Raw genomic sequence first — 21,639 nt, 5'->3', positions numbered from 1 at the left:
TGACTTTCGTAAAAAAATAGATGCCGACTTTTATTGTAATTCAATCTATAGCAAATTAATTATTGCTTGACCACTTTTGATTGTTTGCAAACATATGAATTTTTGTTGTATTTGATTCTAACTTTTGTAAAAATAGAGGATGATTTTTGTTGTAATTCAAGTTGTAGCAAATTAAATTATTTCTTAACAACTTTTGAATTATTTGCAAAAATATATATTTTAGTTGTAAATAGTCTGCGGTTTTTGTGGATGATGTTTGCGACTTTTGTTGTAAACACCCAAATTATTTGTGGCATGTGTTGCTAATTATTGTTGTAAATATTTTACTGGTTTGTTCTAAAGATATTTCTGGAACGAAAGCAGACTTTTATTGTAAACATCCAAATAAAATAATGTTGGTTTTTTTTATTAATTATTGTTGTAAGTATGTTTCCGATTTGTTGTAAAGATATTATTGCATGGAAACTGACTATTAGTGTAAACACCCAAATAAAAAATATTGTTTTTGTTCTTAATTATTATTGTAAATATATTGATAATTTGTTTTACATATATGTGAAGATTTACTGTGAAAATTTTGTTGTAATACTTTTATTTTTTGTACACAAAGCGGCGGGTTTTGTTGCTATACTAAACAACGGGTTTTGTTGTAAATATCTGAAAGTTTGGGTGCAAAGGGAAACACGTGTTCGGTTTAAACTGATAGGCTTAGGACCACGGGTTGATTTTCCAAAAACCAGGAGCAAAATGCAAAAATCGAAATGCTGCTAATTCTGCACGCCGGATTACGATGGAACGGCGCAGGAACGACCGATTTCGCCCAGTTATCAGTCGACCGACGCGTAGCGTTCCCCTTTTATGAAATAGTTTGTCGTTTTCGCCTGTTTGCGAGGGCTCCCATGCTTACTAGAGGAATTGTTGATGGCGAGGACGCCGAGCAGAATGCGCTGGATATGTGTTCTCCTCCCGTCCTCCGTCTCTGCCAAACCGGCAGCTACGACGCAAATGACATCGCCGTCCATGTGGGATACGGCGGCTTCCCCTCTGGTGCTACCATGTCTCTCGGTTGTCAAGCCACAAGCCACAGCTCGGAAGGCAAATGGCAAGGCAGTCGGACTGCTGTGTCGATGCGGGGAGGGTGAGATTAAGGTATCAAAGCTGAGTCATTCCACAGAGAGAGCAGACAAGAGGTGGATAAGGTGAATTGGTGGAATAATGGGAGAACCGTGTACGCATCCAACAAGCTTGATCTCAGCTTGTCCAAACAGCACGCGTGCACTTTTTAGCACTTGGGAAAGACAATCACAAATTTCAACCCAGCCTATTTTGTTCTCAAAAATCTTGAAAAGACAAACAACCTACATTCATATGGGATCTACCAGAACGAGCAAACTCATTTCCAAAGAGATGACGATGCTGATAATAGTACCCCAAGACGAGCAAACAACAGGCTGTATAAAATGGTTGCATATGTTCCGTCAAAGTTTAAAATACTGATGACTAAGTCGATTCCGTGCATGATGTAAACATCATTGCACATACTACAAGCAATATATTAGTACCAAAAGTATTTATATATATGCCCTCCATATAGAAGATGCATCAAATAGATCATAGATGTTAGAATGAGAAGCGAATGCAGAAGGCCTTCTCCACGGTCATGCCTTCCTCTCAATCGGAGTCATCCTGAAAATGTGAAATACATTATAGTGCATACTATAGAAAATATCTAAGGCAAAAAGCAGAACAAAAAGATGTCAGCTTGATTTACAATACCTCACTGCTACTCTCCAAAATAAATGGGAACTGGCCCTCCTCATGACCTCCAACATACAGAGCCTCATCAGCTGGATGCCTCATTTTCACATAAGATTGATGATCCTCACAGCTAAGGCAGCGTCCTTCAAAAACGAAACAAATTTTAGATGGTATACGCTTTTGATTTCTAAAAAGTCTAGACTTCCTAATACATATTATTTCCCAAAAAGTAGACTGGGGTGCCTGTGTACATGGGATCCATCCATGGCATACTGATCTTCGAAATAACAGGATAATAGCTCTGGCTTCTCTAGTATGACCAGAATACTAGAACTGAAGTCCTGATTTAGCCAGTCTCGTCAGCTCAGTATATGATTAAAATAATGAAAGTACGAATACATGCCTCCAATGAATACACAAAATATATGGAGACCACGTGATTTACCACATGTGCTTTGTGTGATAACTGAACAATTAGAAATTTGAGAGATTAACATGCCATGAACCTCTATCAAAAACCCTATTATGGTGCTTCAGTAAACAGAATTAATTGCACACTCCTGCTTCTGGTAGGCACCACACAAGCCAACGCTGAGGGGTTTTGGTAGAGGGCCTGTGCCTGGACAGCGGTAATTGGGAGCATGGTGGTGCTGGTGTCATGGTGGGTGGAAATTGGGTGGTCCCGGTGGTGGTTCTGGGTAAGGAAAAGGAGGGATGGATGAACAATGCAGAAATGCTGGCGGACAGCAGGAGGCGGTTGTGGGAGGATGACCAGTGCAAGGTGAGGCCAGAACATCCAGCAATGGGCTCAAAGGGTACCATCTAGGTGGCCCAATAGCCGATGCGCTCCATGACTCCTGCACCTGCTGTTGATTCTGGAGGGCGCTGTTCCTATTGCCTCCTCCAGAACTGCATGCCAGGCATTATCTCATCCATGGCTCCTTGATTTGAGGGCATAGCCCATGCCGGTAGGAGCTTGAGAACCAACAGGATGCTGGCAGGTAAGTGTTATCGCTAGCGAACAGAACCAGGAGGATGATTGTTTGAAAAGCTTGAGAACCAACGCGATTGTGACCTTATATGAAGAATGTCTTTACGCAAGACTATCAGAAAACAAATAGAAGTGTGCCTATAGTTTGATACAGATTCAATCTTATGGAGGACACTTGCTTAAGAACAAATCAAGTTGAGTAGCAATCAGGTATTAATCATGACTAAATATGAACGCAAGGCCTGGGCAAGGTAACGGACCAATGGGGACCTAACCAGGTATGCCACATCAGCTGTAGGTTAATCCCCATATGACAAAAGATCAGTTTACAAGGTTAATTGCCACATGAAAAAACATCAGCTTAGGGTAGTAAATTTACACAAACTTTTCAAACAATTCATATGAGTGGAATTCCTACTTAAGAAGTCATTTTTGTAAGGTTTTACATATTTAAGATTAACAATCCACTCTATAAGCACGGCAGTGGACAGATAAATAGATTAACTATACAAACTAGCCTGCCATTAGTCAAATAAAGTTCCGAACATATTAAAGATAAATCACCTGCCCCGTTCATGCAACAAGTCATTGTATAGCACTACCATACTACTACTAGCCATAGTAAAATTTAGAAACATACCATTGTCATCACAATCCAAAGGCTTGCAGCAGAGAACATTACAAGTGTCTCCGCTGGGGATCACTTCAGCAAAAAATAAAACCATGGAACCAGCCTGCTTAGCTGTGAAGTTGAAATGTTCATAGAATTTCAGGCATTCTTCAATAACGTAAACTTCTCCTTTAATTTCATCGAACACAAAGCGCATCTCCTGAAAACATTTCTCAGATTATAAATGGGAATGTGCTCAAATAAAGAAAAACAAATTAAAAGGAAAAGAGCACAAACCCCAGCAAGATCCTCTTCATCGTTATACTTCTGTAAAGCATATTCCATGAACTTTTGCTTACGATCATTATCAAGCTTTAGTATTTCTTCCTTCGTTTTCTTTTTTACTTCTACCTTCGGTTTACTTGCTTCATCTTCAAGATGTTTTTCGAATGCTGCCTCCAAATCACTCAGCCTCCAAGTTGTTACCTTTCCATAACTATCGGTAAGAAAAGGATTCTCGTCGTCATCACTCTCATCGTTAGAACTGAAACAACAAATTAGGAAACATAATTAATCATATAAGCAACACTAATGATAAATTAGGAAACTTGAAGTGACTTCAAACAAGCCACCATAAAGATTCAACGATTAGTAAATATAACATGCGACAACTAATAATAACTGGCAATTTGATGCTGGAGCTGCAAATCTATGGGAGATTCCCTGTGGTTATCCTCTAGTGGGTATTTGGGGAAGCCTCAGTCAACATTCTCAAGTTGATTCAATGGAGCTATCCTAGACAGATGTTTTACTGGAGTGATGTTGAGCTGGAGTAGAGTGTCACCTAATTCATTATTTCATTTTAATGGAGCTGAAAGAAAAAGATCACAAAATTGCAAATAAATTGTAATACCAAAAGAGAATGATTATTTTGCAGCTATGGATATATTGATGTAAACTGTACAAAAAACTGTATGTCCAGAGAGCAATTGTTAATCTAGTGGTCATAAATGTCTATACAAACTTGACAGAACTTTTACTTCCAGAGAAGAATGGTTCATAAGGTACTTTATGATCATCTGTAATAAACCGGTGCACTAACTCATCTGTGATCCAAACCTGAATTATCATGCCTGAGCGGAGTGGAGAATATTTCTTTGTGTTTACTATTACCATGTGTGTGGGCTTGTAATTTGTGATCTATTGTGTCATAGTAAAAAAATATTTCTTTGCGCTGCATTGTTCACAGAAATCTGAAGGTGAATTGTCCACACATCACTCTGTATGTGTAAAGGCAAGACAGATCGCTGGACAGTGCTGATAGTACAATCAAGTGATTGATCAAGAATAACTTTTCATTTGACACACCAAGATATCAGTTGCAGTTGCTCACTGGTGCAAACAAAGATCTGATCTCATGTTATACCTACAATTCTAATTGCAACATCCAGAATTCCACAAATTCGAAGTAAGTGAATTCAAGCATAGTACTTGTTCCAGTAAACGCATGGGGCGGCATGTTGGTGAAAAGAATTACCTGTGATGACTAACAGCAGCATCTTCACCACGATTTTGCCCATCACTGTTATCAGCGCCGTGCCTGAAATGATCCAGCAACCGTAAAAAATAGCTAGTGACACGCACGAACAGATGGAGAAAATGATAAACACCGCCCATACTGTGGTTTGAGTAAACAAAATCTCGGCCATATCGAGAAAAACTTTATATAATAAGTATTACCCTGCAGATGATTCAGAAACAGAAGGTATATCCTCGTCGCAATCAAGCAGCGATAGTGCCTGGTATCTTCATTGGTCAACACAAACTAGTCATCAGATTGTTATGATGGAAAAAATTGCAAAATATACACAGTATCATTTGATGTCTAAGACTAAGAGGTTTGCTAAATGTTGCTGCATGGGCAAATATACCTATTTACTGAATTCAATGTAAAATGGGGACTTGTGGGACGCGAGCGCCAATAAGTGGGGCGCTCCCTCGCGGACAACTGCAGCAGCGGTGATTGGCGAGAAAGAGGTGGACGGGGATGAGGACGGGGAGGAGGAGGAGGTGGTGGTGGTGGTGGAAAAGAAAGATAAAGAGACGGCGGTAGTGGACGATTAAGAGGAGAGGAAGGTAGTGGACGAAGATCGCGAGGATTTCCCCCTACGACTCGGGCTGGTGCTGTTCGACGACTCCATCGATTGGGAAATCGGAACAGGTGCCGCCGCCCAGAGGGATTGGGAGGGGAGGGCGAGGCGAGGCGGCGGCGGCGGCGGCGGCGAGTGCGAGGCTGGACTCCGGAGAGTAGTTTGGTCGAGTGGGCGCTTTGCGGTATTTTTTATTTATTTATATTACTACTTCTATGATGTGGCTCGGTCGATTTGGTTGGAAATTTGGAACATTTTTTCTTTGAGAAAATTATTACTCAAAACCACACACTTCAGGGACCTTATATCCGTTCAGAGCATCTCCAATACATGTTGCATAGTACAACAGCTAAAGAAAATTTAGGGCACCAAAAAAAAAACGTTAGTTCTCAAGACGGTCAACCGTGGTGTCTTCTCTTTTCGGTGTTCTGTGTATGTCACGTGAGTTGTTAGGGTGGCTCTGTGTGCCACCGTGATTGTCATTGGGGCACTTGTTTAGGTTTTCGGCCAGTTTCATGCTAATAAACCAGCAAATCTCTTTACTTCCACTCTATTAATAAAAATATCTAGTCTTTTACTATGTTTTTTTTAAATTAATTATCAAGACACTACAATATTTTCGGTAGATGATATGAAATATGGCGCCCAACATAAGATTCAATTATGAGAAGAGACGGACGAAGTACCAGTTGGTCGTTCGGTTGTGTGGCTACAAATTTCTTTAATGACATGTGTTTTAGCGCCTGTTTGGTTTGTGTCCCCATCTCACCCTGCCAAAAAAAATTGACGATGCCAAATATCCTCCCACCTATTTGGTTTGTTGCCAATTATTTGGCTGCCTATGGATAATTTCTTGTTTCCTTCATTGATTCCAACCAAAATTTTGGCAGCCTATGGGTGGCATAATCCTGTGCCAAAAAATTGGCTAGGCAGTTTCGGTAAGGCTGGTGTAGGCGTAATCCAAACACACCCTTAGTGCCAAATTTACATCGTTGGAGGATATAATAATAGAATTGCAGATTCTAAATCTCACTCGAGGCTCTATCCATTGGATTTGCTTCGCGATTTGTTCTGATATGATATTTGTGGGTTGCGACTGATATTTTTCTATAGTTACAAATAGGTTGGTTGAACAAAAATATTCAGACAGTTGAATTTGCTTACAGATTTATGCTAGCATATATGAGTCATACTTGAATAACGTCACAATTTAGTTAAATCTAAATTTACTGAGATCTAGACGTGCCCATACGGAACTCACAACCCTGGAAGTGGAAGCTTAGAGCTAAAAATTTACAGCATCAAATAGGGAGACCACATCTATTGAAGCACCCTTTTCTAGAGCCTTCTTATGTCTACGGTGTAATGCTTCCAAAAGAAAAAAAGAGCGAGGAAAAACTGATGTGACCAACTTAGCATCTGCATTTCCCGCAAGAAAACTGTAGCATCTAATTTTGAGGTGCTGGTAGCTTGGATTTTTATGCAAGGTTCCTTCAAGATAAAGTTTACTGAAAAACATGAATGCGGCATGGGGGAACAAGAGATCGTAGATCAGCTTACCTCTGGTTCACCTCTTCATCAGCCATAATCCCGTCACCTCGATTTCACGATGTTTGGAAACAGGATATGATGTCGCTTGTTCAGGCCGGTTGTGTGCTATTGTGATTGTAGAAGAGGCAAAGGCACGTGTATATATATGGCCCGCCGTGGCTATCGAAGTTGCATCTAATCGTATACTGATTCGAGTTTTAGTCGGGCTCTGAGTGCAGTTTGTTTATTGGACGGAAGATATAGCTAGAGCTGAATCGGAGTTGAATCGAAATAACCCAAAGACCATGAGGCTCGCTCAATAGGAAACAACGCCGTGCTGCCGTTCATACCATAGCAGCAAATCCAGAGCCCGACTCGAACCCATTCTCAAATGAGCTTTGCTATACGTACGACAATACGTGTACGATACTTGTACGATCAGCCTGGCAACAAGCTCCCTTCACGCGGGCGAAAGACCATGTGCCTTCCTTTGCTATTTGCCTACTCCTACTCGGAATTAAAGCCGGCCAATCTACACCACCAAGTCTAAGATAAAATCGTGTTCTTTCTTCTCGTCCTCCCCGACGGTTGCCCTCGCCACCACTCGTTGTTCATGTTTGTGACAGATTTGCTCAACATTGAGCATGAAAGTGTCTATATATGCAAAACTTTGTTCATTTGTTCCATGAGATTTCGGTAGCACCTTAATCATCAGCTTCGTAAGGGCATCTTCAGTGGAGCGACCCATAATGTTCTGTGCTTTTCGAATCGGTTCACGCGGACAAGTAGACCGGTCACGCATACGTATTTTAGCGAGGTGACCCAAACGGAATTACCCGTCCGGCGACCTATCGGTTCACCAAATTTAGGAAGCCGATGCGTCTCCATGAACAGGTCGCGGACAACGCGCGTGTCCTCCTACGAGTGATGTGGCCCACATGGAAGCGTCGTGGAGGGAGAGCTCGACGGCGCGAAGAATCTGCGCCTCTTCGCGGGCACGGGCGGCGTCCTGGAGCGTTGAACGCCGCTACATCCGCCGCGTGCGCCGCCTCACGCTGCTGGCGGGCTCGAGTGCCTCCCGCTGCTGCCGACGATGTGCACGCCAGTTCTCCATCCCTCGCCGCCGTCGCTCTTCCCGGGCGGCGACGTCGATGTCGAACTGCGAGTCCGGTGCTGGAGAAGACGACGGTGGAGGGAACTGGCCATCGTCGGGGCGGTTCGCCGTTGCCAACTGGTGGTGGAGGAGACGACGGTGGAGCGACGAGGGCTGTGCTTGTGGCGGATAAAGGGGTGCCGGCGGCTGTGGTGGCTGCCATTGAGTCGGGAGGGCCTTTTATAGATGTCGGCGTCGGGAAGAAAGCGGTGGAAGAGGCGAGAAGAGGCTGGAAGAAAGCGCGGGAATGGACGGTGGCGTGCGAACGCCGGCGACCCGTGGAGGCTCGGCAGCACCGACGAGACGTCTCGCCTGCCCCTCCGTCGCCATTAAGGCAAAGATACCGTCGTGTGTCACTGCGCGCGAATAACTTCCGCCACGAGGTAGGCGACGGTTAGGTCCAAACTTGAATGAGTCGCTGACGCGTCGGGCCCGCGTCGCTTCGCCTCGCTTTTCGTTGTGTCCGGCGTGCCCGGTGCGTCCCCTGTGGGACGGGGACGGGCTCGGGGCGCCGGACACCATACCGAGATGCGCCGAACAAAATTGGGATTTGGGGAACGCGGCTGGAACGGTTTTTTATCCGGCGCGCCCCAAAAAGCTTTGGGGACGGTTTGGGGGACGCGACTGAAGATGCTATTAAATCGCCGGTTTGTGTCGGTCCGCTGAACATACCCTAAAAACCACCCAGATATTTAATGCTCATACCGATTGATCAGACTTGTCGAGCTGGAGCAGGATACAACGATGCTGAAGAAGCCAAGACAGGGATTACTACGAGTGTTGTTTTGTTTCGGGCTGGAACTTGGCGTAGGGCAGTGGGGCTGATGTTGATTAGCTTGGTGGGCCAGAGCAAAATTAGTGCTGTGGAGAAACATCGTACGTGGATCGTACGTGAATTGTCGTGTGTGGAGCAATTCCGTTCTCAAATCCTCAGCCTAGCATAGCAGGTCACGGCGGGGGAAATCTCCAGCGGGCCTATTGGAATCGGTTCGCGTGGATAAACGGATCATCTGCTCACGTTTCAGCTGGGCTACCTACCTAAATGAACGGATCCATTCGCTGCAATCTATTGGCACACCAAATTTAGGGTGTGTATGGTAGCCTCAGAATAACTATCTCCCCTCACACAAGGTGACCTCATACATGCTCAACTGAGATTTGTTACTTGTTTGGTAGTATCAGTTGAGAGATGATGAGTTCAGATGTTGTTTGGCATAGGTTGTATGTGTTGAGACGTGTTGGGCCAGAAAATTTACGCAAAGGTCCTTGAGCAGAAAAAAAAGCAATCAGGTCCTTTCTTCTTCAAGGTGTGATGGCGGAGCATCCTGGCCCGATGCGGGCCGACCTGGCGGCGCGTCCTGGTCCGATGCGCGGCGACCTGACGGCACATCGAGGTGGCGTGCTGGCGGCGCGTTTTGACCGGCGTGCCGCGTCCTGACTGGCGCGTCGAGGCAGGGTCCGGGCGGCGGTTCGAGGCGGTTGGCGGCGCGTCGAGGCGGCGTCCTGGCGGCCCTTCGTCCTGCTCCTGCTCGGCCGATGGGAGAAGAGGACGGGAGGGAGGCGGCGGCGTGGTTCCCTGCTCCTGGAAGGCCGACGGGAGAGGAGAAACCTTGGGCGCGTGAGAAAGGTGGCCGGGGCGGGAGAGGAGGTTGGGGGAAACGAGGGAGAGAGAGAGGTGGGGGTGGGGGTCTGGGGTCCGCCGGGTCGCGCTACAGTGTTCTGCGGGATGTGCTTAGCCTGGTCGAGTTGTGAAGCTCGATTTGAGCTTCGCAACCCGGCCTGGCTGAGAGGCTGTTTTCGTATGAGTTCGGCAGCGCTAAGGTGACCTGACCCAGTCTAACAAACAACATTTTGTTGGTTGGGCTGGGATGAGAGGAGAATATCTGGGTTTGGCCGGGCTACCAAACACACCCTTAGAAAACCAAAGCGTTCACGTGTCCGATGCTTGCGCTCCTGCTCTGGCCGTGCCACCCGCCCACTGTGATAGTCGTATTCCTTCTATCAATGCCGTCGTTTCGTTCTACGCACCGGCATCCAATGCCCTGACCATTTTAAGAAGGCCAGCGACGGCTATTTTCTTCCACAACCTCACTTCTTACATTCCCCACCACCACCAAAGGCATCTCCGCAACAACGGATGGTGGCATAGGCTAAAGGGGAGGGCATCTAGGACGGCCTCCGGGCCGTCGGCCTGGCCGAGGTCGAGGTCGCCGAGGAAGGCGTGGTGGGAGAGACCAGAGTCAGCCACCACTGTCCCCGTCACCACTACAATCGCCACCATCATCTCTCAGCCACATGGCCATTGACCTCTCCGGTTTCGAGTTCGTCGTCACCATCCACGTGGCCACGGACTGGGATAGGATGGTTCGCGTAGATCGTCTATGGGCAAGAGCCCCACCATGTCCTCATGCATGTGTCCAGCGGAGCGATCGGTCTATGGTCCGCGGAGGTATTGTTCGACATTGAAAGGCAGATGTTCGACGGTGAGCGGCCTATGGTCCCACGTCATTAAAGTTGGGCACTTTGTCGTCTTCGATTACGACGGCCACGGTGTCTTCAGCATCAAGGTCTTCGACGAGACCATGTGCCGCCACTACCACATCGACAAGGACAACTAGGAGACAAAAAGATGAAGATGATGTAGTCTTCTACTATGCTTTTATTAAGTTCTACCAATTTGCTTTAAACAATTTTGTCTCCAAATATGTATGTAGTTTCATAATTTTCTATGCAATTTAGATTTGGCCAAACACCGGACCGAATGGCTCAGCCGTTGGGCGCACTGTCCTGGCCGGCCAGACCGATGCCCAAATTTTGTCTACGGGTCAACCTCAATGGACAGAAATGTACCATTTGGGTCATCGTTTTTTGTTGGCCCGCTGAGATGGCCTCAGTACGGACTCAACCCGAATCGAATGGACGGTCCACCCATGATTAGAGCTGCAAACGAGTCGAGTTCGAGCGAGCTACCCTAACCTCAGCTCAGTTCATACCAAAATTCGAGTGCAGTCCACTGCGTCGAATTAAAGGTCGAGCTTTAAAATTGGTTCATATTTGATACATGCATTTTACATCATCATTATTGTTACATATATGTTTAGTTTTCATTGATATATACCATCATATACCATTTTTATGTATTTTTTATTTCTGGGACTTTCCTATAAAGTCCATTTCATTGGTATTTAATTCCTGGGATGCAGAACCTCCTTTTCATTTTTCTATTATTTTAGGGATCTTCTGCACACCTAAACATCGAGGCAAAAATATTTGAACAACGTTTCACCCGAAAAAGCACCGTGGGCGAAAGAATCACGCAAGAGGGGCCACGGAGGCCAAACAAGGGCAGGTGGTGTGCCCTACCTGGCTGGGTGCGCCACCCATGCTTGTTTGAGCCTCAGGCATCGTATTGGGCCCCCCTTTTAACCGAAGCCTCCATTTCTCCCAAAAACCTAAGCCATATTTTTTCGAGATTTATTGAGGTGGTGGCGGAGGCGAAAGTCCTATCCTACTCCAGGAGAGGCGGATCCTGTTGCACTGGTGCCTCGGTGAAGAGGAAATTGACGCCATCGACATCACTGATTTCTACACACGCTTCTATTCTTGTAGACAATGTTGGGCCTCCAAGTGCAGAGATTTATAGAACAGCCGCAAGTTTCTCTTAAGTGGATCACCCAAGGTTTATCAAACTCATGGAGGTAGAGGTCAAAGATATCCCTCTCAAGCAACTCTACAATTACGATACAAGAAGTATTTTGTGTCCCCAATACACTCAGTACACTTGTCAGGTGTATAAGTGCACTAGTTCGGCGAAGAGATAGTGAAATACAAGTAATATGGATGATCATGAGTGGTACTTGCAATCTGAAATAAAATGGCACCAAACAAACATATAGAATTGGTTGTAAACGATGTTTCGATGCTTGGAAAACAAGACCTAGGGATCATACTTTCACTAGTGGACACTCTCAACAATGATACCATAATTAAATACATAGATATTATCACTTCACTATGCTACTCTAAACCACTCTCTGGTTTGATAATAAACACAAATTTATTGCGTAGGGCTGCATAAGCATCTTACGCTGTCACTTTGAGCATACAAAGATGGTACTAACTAGTCACCATGATTCATAAGTATTTCTACAAATTAAGCATAAGAAACAAACACGGTGTGCACACTATCACCTTCACACCGTTGGACAAGGTGTCCCCGGAAATCACATAATAAAACCACTTGAGTAGCACAATAGTTGAAGAATAATATCTACTTATTCAACTAGATTACAAAGCTCATGATCACATAAAGATCATACATGGAGAGATAGATAGACCACATAGATATCGGTAAAGTCATCAGCCTTGGGGGAGAACTACTCACTCCTCATCATGGGAGTCAGCAACGGCGATGAAGATGGTGGTGGAGTCGATGGAGATGGCTCCGGGGGAAATTCACCGTCCCGGCAGGGTGACGGAACAGAGACTTCTATCCCCCGAATCTTGTCTTCGGCGGCGGCGGAGCTACAAAACATTTCATGGGCGGAGCCTGATTGATTTAGGGTTCTCGCGTCGGGAGGCTTCTTATAGGTGGAAGGGCGAGGTCGGTGGAGGCCAGGTGGCCCCACACCACCCCTAGGCCTAGGCCATGGCCAGGCCGCGCCTAGGCATGGTCTGGCCTCCCTGTGGCCCCCCTTCGTCTCTCCTACGAACTTAGTCTTCTTTACGGAAAATAAGATCTTCAGCTTTTCTTTCGTCCATTTCCGACAATATTTTATGTACATTTTTTCTGAAATACAAAACAGCAGAAAACAGGGAATTGGCACTGTGACATCTTGCCAATAGGTTAGTGCCGGAACATTTATAAAATTGCAACAAAGTGTAAGCAAAACATATATAAATTGGTGTAAAACAAGCAAGGAGCATAAAAAATTATAGATACGTTTGCGACGTATCAATCACCACTCCTCCTTGGCTTGGGGGAGGGCATCTCCATTAATATCTTCATCAGGACCATCATCACCACCATCTCCATCTACAAGATTGACTTCATCCCCCTCATGGCTTGTGTAGAATTAAACCCTGGATATTGTTTTGAGGCTAGTTGCATGTTTGTGATTGATACTTTATCTTTATTTGGTGGAGAGATTATATATTCAGATTGTGTTGCCCACGTTCCTGAGGGCATAGGATGATCTGGCTATGATTCTATATCATGTGCAATGTGTATTTGGTCAACAAAATTATCTTTTATGTCGTTCTATGATGGTTTTATGCGAACGTCGACTACATATTATTTCATCTATATGGGCTCATGGGGGTACTTTAATGTAAAGAATGTGTGTTGGCTCAAGATCAACTCATTTTTTGATTGAGCTATAAAATACACTCATACTCGGTTCATTTCTTTTTTGGTCAATCTCAAGTCGAGCTAAAAGACGAGTCAATCTTGTGCCATGCACCAGTCTTGAGCTTCTCTTGCATCCCTAGATACGGTATATAAGCTTGTGTTTTGTTGCTGATCAAAGGATGGATGGGATGGGATCATCTCTGGTTTTTCATTGTGTTTGGGTTTATTTGAGGTTGTTGATCAAAGGATAGATGGGATAGAATCATTTATGTCTACGCACGATTCTATTCTTGTAGATAGTGTTCGGCCTCCAAGTGCAGAGGTTTGTAGAACACCAACAAGTTTCCCTTAAGTGGATCACCCAAGGTTTATCGAATTCGGGGAGGTAGAGGTCAAAGATATCCCTCTCAAACAACCCTGCTATTACGATACAAGAGGTCTCTTGTGTCTCCAATACACTCAATACACTTGTCTGGTGGGTACATTCTGTTTTATCTTAATTCTATTCTTCTTCATAGGACGAGTTACTCAAATCGCATTAGCAGATTAGGTACATTCTGTTTTATCTTGAAGTTTCATTGCTGGCTTTTGCTGCAGGGACGAATTTAGACTGCCTGACAGATTGGAAAGTAGTGGTATGCCTAGTCAGGACTTCTCTTTGTGATCAAGAAAATGAGTCGGCAGAGCACATCTCTGTTCTCTGCCCTTTGGCCAAAGAGGTGTGGCATGCTGCATCAACTGAGTTCAGTCAGATGGCTGTGGCTATGTCTTCTTCCACCTCCCTTTCATCGTCGTGGACTGAGATCTTGAAGCTTAAATGCTTAATAGATCCAAGGAGCTTCGATGCCAGGCATCTGCTGCCATGTATTTTGTTTGGAATGTCTGGAAAGAGCAATAGGCGTATTTTTGAGTCCAAGAGTGCAACTGCCAGTGCTCTTGATGAGTTTAGAGTGTTTTCTCTGCCTTCCAAGGATTGGTCATGTTGCCTCCTTTTTGTTCGTTCTGCAGTTTACTGCATTGTAAAGTTTTTCCTTCTACTTTAATGAATCGGCATTGCCCGTAAAAAAAAAAGGAACTATAAGCTGGCAACAATAGTGTGCTTTCGTTGGTTTATAGATGCTATCAGCTGCCTTGGTGAAGATGGACACAGAGTGATGATAACTGCTCATGATGTAACAACAAGGAACTTCAAACTTCACAGAATGTCCCTTTTTTAGGCGTTCATGTTTTACGCACCTCAGTAGTGCTTTTTCACCTATTCGTATAAGCTCGTCTTCTGACTGGAGCACTGGTTTTTTTTTGGTGTGGTACGTTCAAATACAATGTACTATATTATTTACATCTGCAGTTGGATGGAAAGAATGTTGCAGTACATTTCTTTTAGCTGCAGCTAGATTTGGAACGAAAGGATGAGAACTCTTCCATTTGTTTTACATTCAATTGACGCGGCTTTGTAATATGTATCTTCAGACTTTACAGTGTTTTTTCATGCATTTTGATTGCGGGTACTTTGAATTATTACCGGGAATATGTGTTTTGATTTGCATATTGGAAAAATCTAAGTAAAAAAACCTTGGGGGCGCTCGCCGCTGCAGGAGGCCGTATGGGGCGCGACTGGAGATAAGTAATACCAATAACACAACGAAACTGCTAAGGCAATTCAGTACTGACAACAGCTGTGAGAAACTAGATTGAGCAGAACAAAAGCAGTAACATAAACTGTGATGAGAGCACTGGTTACAGAGGCAAGACGTTCCAAATAACGCAAACAGAAAATCACGAAGCGAAAACAACAGGTGATCTAAAACAAGTAGCCTAGTTCCAAAAGTTGGCAACCCCAGGATTACAGCCTCACGATGTAGTCTTCATGTCATCCCTTTAAGCCCTCTCTGCTCTCCTTGAAGTTTCTTTACCAGAGCATCACAGGTTAGTGGCAGTGTAGTTTCAGAACCACAAAATTACCACCAGCGATCAGAGCAACTAATCAGTGGCTTCCTTGCCCTGCTTTGCCCCGACAGAGAAGAACTCGGTAATGACCTCCAGGGGCATGCCCTTGGTCTCGGGCACCTTCATGTAGACAAATACAAGAGCCAGTATGCAAACGACAGCATATATTCCGAAGACTCCAGCAAGTCCAATCGCGTTAAGCATCACGGGAAGAGTATATGTCACGATAATGTCACCGATCCAGAAGGTTAAGGCACAGATGGCTATGCAGATACCCCGGACGGAGGTGGGGAAAATTTCTGCGCAGAGAATATTTGGGATAGGCCCAAACCCCATGACGAAGAAGCAGAAATATACTATGACGCTGATCGTCGAGAGTGCAGCATGCACCATGGTTCCAACATCCAGAATGTTGACCAGAACCAAGATAGCCAGTGCTACTATCAAGACAGGGATTGTCGAAAGGAGAAGAAACCTGGGTGAGAAACAAATCAGAAGAAAGATTAATATTTTATTTACATTCAACAATATCACATTCTATCAATGGGAAGCAAACTGTGAAGGCTAACCTTCTTCCTGACATATCCATGAGCCTCATGGCAATACCAATGCTAGGAAGCATCAGCAAGGTTGTCAAGGCACTGATAAGAATAGATGCGGACAAAGAGCTTAGTCCAATATTTGATAGAAGAATCCCGACACCTGCTTGCTCAAGTATCTGAGGAGTGTAATAGAGAACTCCATTGATACCTGCAAACTGAAAAAAAAAAGTTGATAATCAGCACATTAACATTTCGTATGCATTGAAAACCATACTAAAACTGGAACATAGAAAAAAGGTAGCATAAGGGGACAGGCGAGGAAACTGAATTCTGTCAGATTTTGAAATGTTGTACTGATCGTTTATTCTATGAAGGCTAGAACCATTTTCAGAAAAAAAAATATTTAAAAAGGCCAGCCTATTGCTTCCATGCTTCTAACTACATACCTATTAAAAAAATTGTGGCCTTACGTCCAGATGTGTATGTACCACAGTCCAGTCCCAGCAGCTCCACTATTATTGTATTCAATAGGATGTTTTAGTGTGTTCTACACTTCTACCACATGATGTTTCTATAAAATTTATGTTGTATACTACATGGCATATCAAAATCGACTTCACTTGTGCAAAGAACTAAAGACTTATTCATAAGGATTGCAGTTCAATAAGCAGAATTATGTTATCCAGATTAGCATTATATCATAATTATAGCGGCATAACACGAGAGAGTTACTTACTACCGTAGGCAGCAAATCGTTCTTTTTTCTTTAGGCCAAAATTAGGAACTTCAAGAAGCAGTCATGGGCAACAATGATGCTTGAATTTAGATTTTTAGTTTGAAGAGAAAGAACTAAGAGCAATAAATACTATTCTATAAGAAACGCTTTTGGTACTTTTGATGTGGTAAATTAGGTGGCAAGTGCACTTAACAATACATGACACAAAGGCATAAACTAGTTTACCTGTTGCAGGATCTGTAATCCTATGCCAACAAAAAGTGCATGTTTCACTCCAGGTTCAAATAGGTCTGCCCACTTAGGGCCCTTAGCAGCTGTCTCAGATGGATGTACCATAGCAGGACCAGCCAGCTGCTGCTCTATTATGTCCTTTGAGTAAAGAGCTGGTTGGCTCACTAGAGCAGCTGCCTGGATATACTCACCACCAGGAGGAACATCGCCTCCTGGCATAGACAATATAGAGCCCCTCCGGTCGCCTTGCACACCCTCTTCATGCAAGTAAATACGTTGGAAACCACCTTCTTTTTGCCCATCTGCACCTTCTCTCTCAGTCCACTTCCAAGCCAACTGCCATCCGCCACCAATGCCCATGCTGCTGACGGCGTCCCCTCCCTGCATACTACTACTTCTACCCACATTACCCATTATGCTTCCATGAGGTGCAGCAATCTCTTTTCCTTCAACGCTTGTCGCTTGACGAGAAATAAGCGGGCTGTTGAGGTTGTCCTCAATGTCATCAGCACCATGATCTGATGCATAGTCCTCATCATCCCTATGACTCTCGGCATCCCAGTCAGCTTTAGCTTGCTGCTGTTCTGCCATGCTGAACATGCTGCCAAAGTTAGGAAACAGCGTGCTCCTCATGCTCCCCATTACCTCAGGCATCTTCTCATGGACACTTCCGAAAAGAGTGACTAGAGGGTCCACGATAGATTTACCCTGACTAACCATACTCCCATGATGAGACATGAGACCCAACGCACTTCCAAGTGCGCTTTGGGCACCACCCCTAACAGGACGGGCGATCCAAGATACGCCTTCTTCCGGTCCGTAGAGTTTCATCTTATCTGGATCTGGAGCCAGCCCATCATCAGCAAGCTCGTCATCGGGGCCAATTATGTATTCCTCGAAGTGTGTATCTTTCCCAACACCCAATCCTTCAACGAGAAGGGCCATTTCTCCTGCACAGTTAATGCAAAATAAGGGAAATCAGCATGGATGTTTTACAGTTACATACAACTCATATTTACGGAAACGACAGACAAACCTGAGACATCTTCCCTTCCCCGCAGTCTCTGCAACACGCGCTTGGCCTCAGCCATTCTTCCTTTGCTCACAAGCCATCTTGGCGATTCAGGCAAGTAGAAGACAGTGAGCGCAAAGTATATGAGCGACGGGATGGACAAGACCCCAAGCATGACCCTCCACTCAGGCTGCGGCATGAGGGACATGGCAAACACCATGCAGTAAGAGAGGAACATCCCTCCGGACCCGCTGAACTGCGGCAGCGTGTTGAGCAGCCCTCTGATGTCGGTCGGGGCGGTCTCCGAGATGTACAGCGGGACAAGGGTGACGGACAGACCGATACCGAACCCGTCGATGAGCCTCGCCAGGAGCAGCACGTAGACGTTGGGCGCCCAGAGCATCACCAGGCCGCTGATGAAGTACAGGACAGCCGACGCGATCAGCAGCGGCCGCCTGCCGAAGGAATCGGCCACCGCCCCGGAGAACGTCGTGATGACCGTCGCGCCGATGAGCGACATGGCCACGATGAGCCCCTCGATCAGCGGCTGCGTCTCCAGGCTGAACTCCTTCTTTATGTACAGGACAGCACCTGGAGAGATCAACAGCAGCAAGTCAAACAAAAAATTTTCCCCATCTGGGACTGCTCCCCTTTCCATTACTTATCATAACGGAAATACAGCATTCGGAGTTTCAGACGATCTACAACAGTAAAGAGAAAGGACCAGCAAGTCAACATGGTCAGCGTGGAGTCAAAACTCTCGGTATCAATTCAGAACACTGATACCCACAAAACAAAAAAAAAATTCAGAACACTGAAACATGTTGGCATATAGGGTATCATCGAATTCAGATGCACCGATCATGTATGGGATCATCCAGAAAACTTGAAACTGGGTGTGAGGATTTTATCTCGGTTGCTTGATCAGTTTTAGCGGATCAAGAGAAAGAATCTTTTTTTTACAACTACATACATGCAGCTCCACCAAATCCGTCATGATCGGAGCCGACAAGATTTCCCAATAATTGCTGTACCTAACACGGCCCCCCTGGTGCAACATAAAGACATGGCATCCAAAACTCTTTGTTCCTGGAGATGAGATGAATTACGATACCTGCTATGGTCGCATTATCCCAGCCCTGCAGCAGGTTGCCGATGGAGGCCGCTATGGCGACGAGCACGGCGCCCGACATGGCCGGCGAATCTTACGGCTGCACAGCACAATCACCACCAACAGAAACAATCGTCAGCACGGCAAACCACGTATAGAGAACAGCAACCGGAAGAACAAATCAGATTCAAGAGAGCCTCGACTCCACAGAAAGAAGAAGAGCAAGAAACAGAGCTTGGCTGGCTTACCCGAGATTGGATCTCCGATCGGGCAGAGGAATCTGGCGAGCTGGCGAGACGGGAGGGGGTGGGGTGGGTGTATAAGAGGGGAATCCCTGCCGATTCCGGAAGGTTTCCGTGACCACGGCGTGAGCGCTGCGGTGTCGATTTCGCCCGGGGGGCGGGGGCGGGCGGAGGAGGGAGATGATGATGAGTGGGCGTGAGTGTGGGCTGGGGACTCTCATCTGCTGGCCGGCTCCGATTTTTTATCATAGCATATTCCATCCCGTGCGACGCCGCTGAGCACCCGCTAGGCTGACGTGTGGGGTCGGTGATGTCTGGGACGAGATGTCAGTGGGTGGGTTTGGACGGGTTGTAAGTGGAGAACGTTTGGGCATTATTGGAGAATTAATTGACAGGTGGGCCAGCAGCTGGCCTCAGGGAGGGGGCAGAGCCGCATATGGGAATTATTGAAGGCGGCAGGCAGGCAAACCCGGATCCAGCCTCGTGTAGGACACCTAGCGGTTTTGTACTTGTCCTATTATTCATTAATTTTGAAAGGTTTTTTGTGCCACATGCTCGCTCACCAAATCAATGCCATGCTCATTTTGAATTGAGGTGATGAGCTTGCAACAGAGTATTCAAAATTACATATACTACATCATGCTGTGGGCAAATACTTTCAGACCAAAAAGAAATTACGGCAAGACGATCCTATCATCTATGTTGTTTAACATAATGGTGGATATGCTTGCTATTATTATTGGGCGTGCAAAAGTGGACGGTCTTATTGAAAGGATAATACAACATCTGGTTGATGGTGGCCTCTCCATACTTCAATATCCTGATGGCACAATTCTCTTCATGAAACATGACCTTGAGAAGGCGATGAACCTTAAGTTGATTCTATCAGCTTTTGAGAAGCTTTCATGTCTTAAAATTAACTTTCATAAAACTTACATCAAAGTGAATAGTTATGTTTCGGCAAAGCCCACGATGAGGCTTCCTTATATGCTGAACTCTTTGCCTGCGGGATTGGTCAGTTTCCTATTAGCTACCTAGGTACACCGATTCATTATCGGCGACTCACTTTAGCTGAGTGGAAACATGTTGAGGAAAGACTTCAAAAACGTCTATCAAGTTGGAAAGGAAAATTGCCATCTATAGGTGGACCTTTGGTTCTCATTAACACAGTACTAAGTAATATGGTGATGTATATGATTTCCTTCTTCCACTTACCTAAAGGTGTCTTGCATTGGTTGGATTACTTCCGATCTAGATTCTTTTGGCAAGAAGATAGTGAGAAAAAAGAAATACCGATTGGCTAAATGGAATATGGTTTGCCGTCCAAAAGACCAGGGAGGACTTGGTATTCATGATATTGAGATAAAAAAAATCGAGCCCTACTTGAAAAATGGTTATTTGAGCTTCTTTCAGAAAAAGGTATATGGCAAACAATTCTCAAAAGAAAGTATGTAGGCTCGAAGGCCTTGTCCCAGGTGGTTTGCAAACCTGGAGACTCGCATTTCTGGGCTAGTCTTATGGCAACAAAGAAATTCTTTTTCCCATACACATCTTTCTCTATTAAGGATGGATCTCAGATACGTTTTTGGGAGGATAAGTGGTTAGAAATACCACTCTTCGGGAACAGTATTCAGCTTTATACAGTATTGTACGTCACAAATCTGTTACCATTGCAACGGTGATGCAAGATACGCCAGTTGAAATGTCATTCAGACGGGATCTTGCAGGTCCTAGGATCGTATCCTGGAATACGTTGCTTCACCGACTCGAAAGGGTTCACTTGACGCATGGGCCTGATGTGGTTAGATGGAATCTAAATGAGAGTGGTAAATTCTCTGTTGATTCAATGTATAATGCGTTGATCCAATCCGATACGTCAGTTTTTAATAATACAAAAAACCGTTCTATGAAGATTCCACTAAAGACGAAGGTCTTTGCTTGGTATCTTCGTAGGGGGTAATTCTTACGAAGGATAATCTTGTAAAGCGTAATTGGCAAGGTAGTAAAAAGTGTGTCTTTTGTCAACAAGATGAGATGATCAATCACCTTTTTTCCCAATGTCAATTTGCGAGATCTATATGGTCAATAACCCAAATAGGTTCTACCTTGTACCCACCTTAGAGCATTGCTAATCTTTTTGGCAGCTGTCTCAATGGGGTGGAACGCAGGTATAAAACTTGTATTCAGGTGGGCGCGATTTCCATTATTTGGTCGCTTTGGCTATGTAGAAATGACAAGATTTTCCATGATATTAACTCTTTTTGTTTGCAGGTTAT

General features: G+C 44.9%; 2 protein-coding genes across 3 annotated transcripts; both read right to left on the bottom strand.

Moving 5' to 3' along the window:
* Positions 1 to 1,396: 1,396 nt before the first annotated feature.
* LOC127307383 (uncharacterized) lies at positions 1,397 to 7,198 on the bottom strand. Its single transcript, XM_051338114.2, has 7 exons — positions 7,070 to 7,198; positions 5,100 to 5,165; positions 4,897 to 4,959; positions 3,657 to 3,903; positions 3,390 to 3,579; positions 1,777 to 1,901; positions 1,397 to 1,686 (listed from the first exon to the last, which is right to left on the bottom strand). The coding sequence occupies exons 1-7, from the start codon at positions 7,093 to 7,095 to the stop codon at positions 1,672 to 1,674; spliced, it is 732 nt and encodes a 243-aa protein (XP_051194074.1). The 5' UTR covers positions 7,096 to 7,198; the 3' UTR covers positions 1,397 to 1,671.
* An 8,035-nt stretch (positions 7,199 to 15,233) lies between these two features.
* LOC127307381 (monosaccharide-sensing protein 2) lies at positions 15,234 to 19,573 on the bottom strand. 2 transcript variants are annotated; one of them, XM_051338112.1, is made up of 6 exons: positions 19,370 to 19,573; positions 19,125 to 19,221; positions 18,035 to 18,601; positions 16,993 to 17,948; positions 16,059 to 16,246; positions 15,234 to 15,964 (listed from the first exon to the last, which is right to left on the bottom strand). In XM_051338112.1, exons 2-6 carry the CDS (start codon positions 19,201 to 19,203, stop codon positions 15,523 to 15,525), a joined length of 2,232 nt encoding a protein of 743 aa, XP_051194072.1. In that variant the 5' UTR covers positions 19,204 to 19,221; positions 19,370 to 19,573; the 3' UTR covers positions 15,234 to 15,522. The 2 variants fall into 2 exon arrangements, with proteins under 2 accessions (XP_051194072.1, XP_051194073.1); XM_051338113.1 differs by having other exon boundaries at positions 19,125 to 19,242; positions 19,372 to 19,573.
* Positions 19,574 to 21,639: the final 2,066 nt, after the last annotated feature.

The sequence above is a fragment of the Lolium perenne genome, chromosome 1, assembly GCF_019359855.2.
Source record: "Lolium perenne isolate Kyuss_39 chromosome 1, Kyuss_2.0, whole genome shotgun sequence".
Lineage (NCBI taxonomy): Eukaryota > Viridiplantae > Streptophyta > Magnoliopsida > Poales > Poaceae > Lolium > Lolium perenne.
Note: the sequence above shows the minus strand (reverse complement) of the source record. Positions and strands in the feature narration are given on the sequence as shown.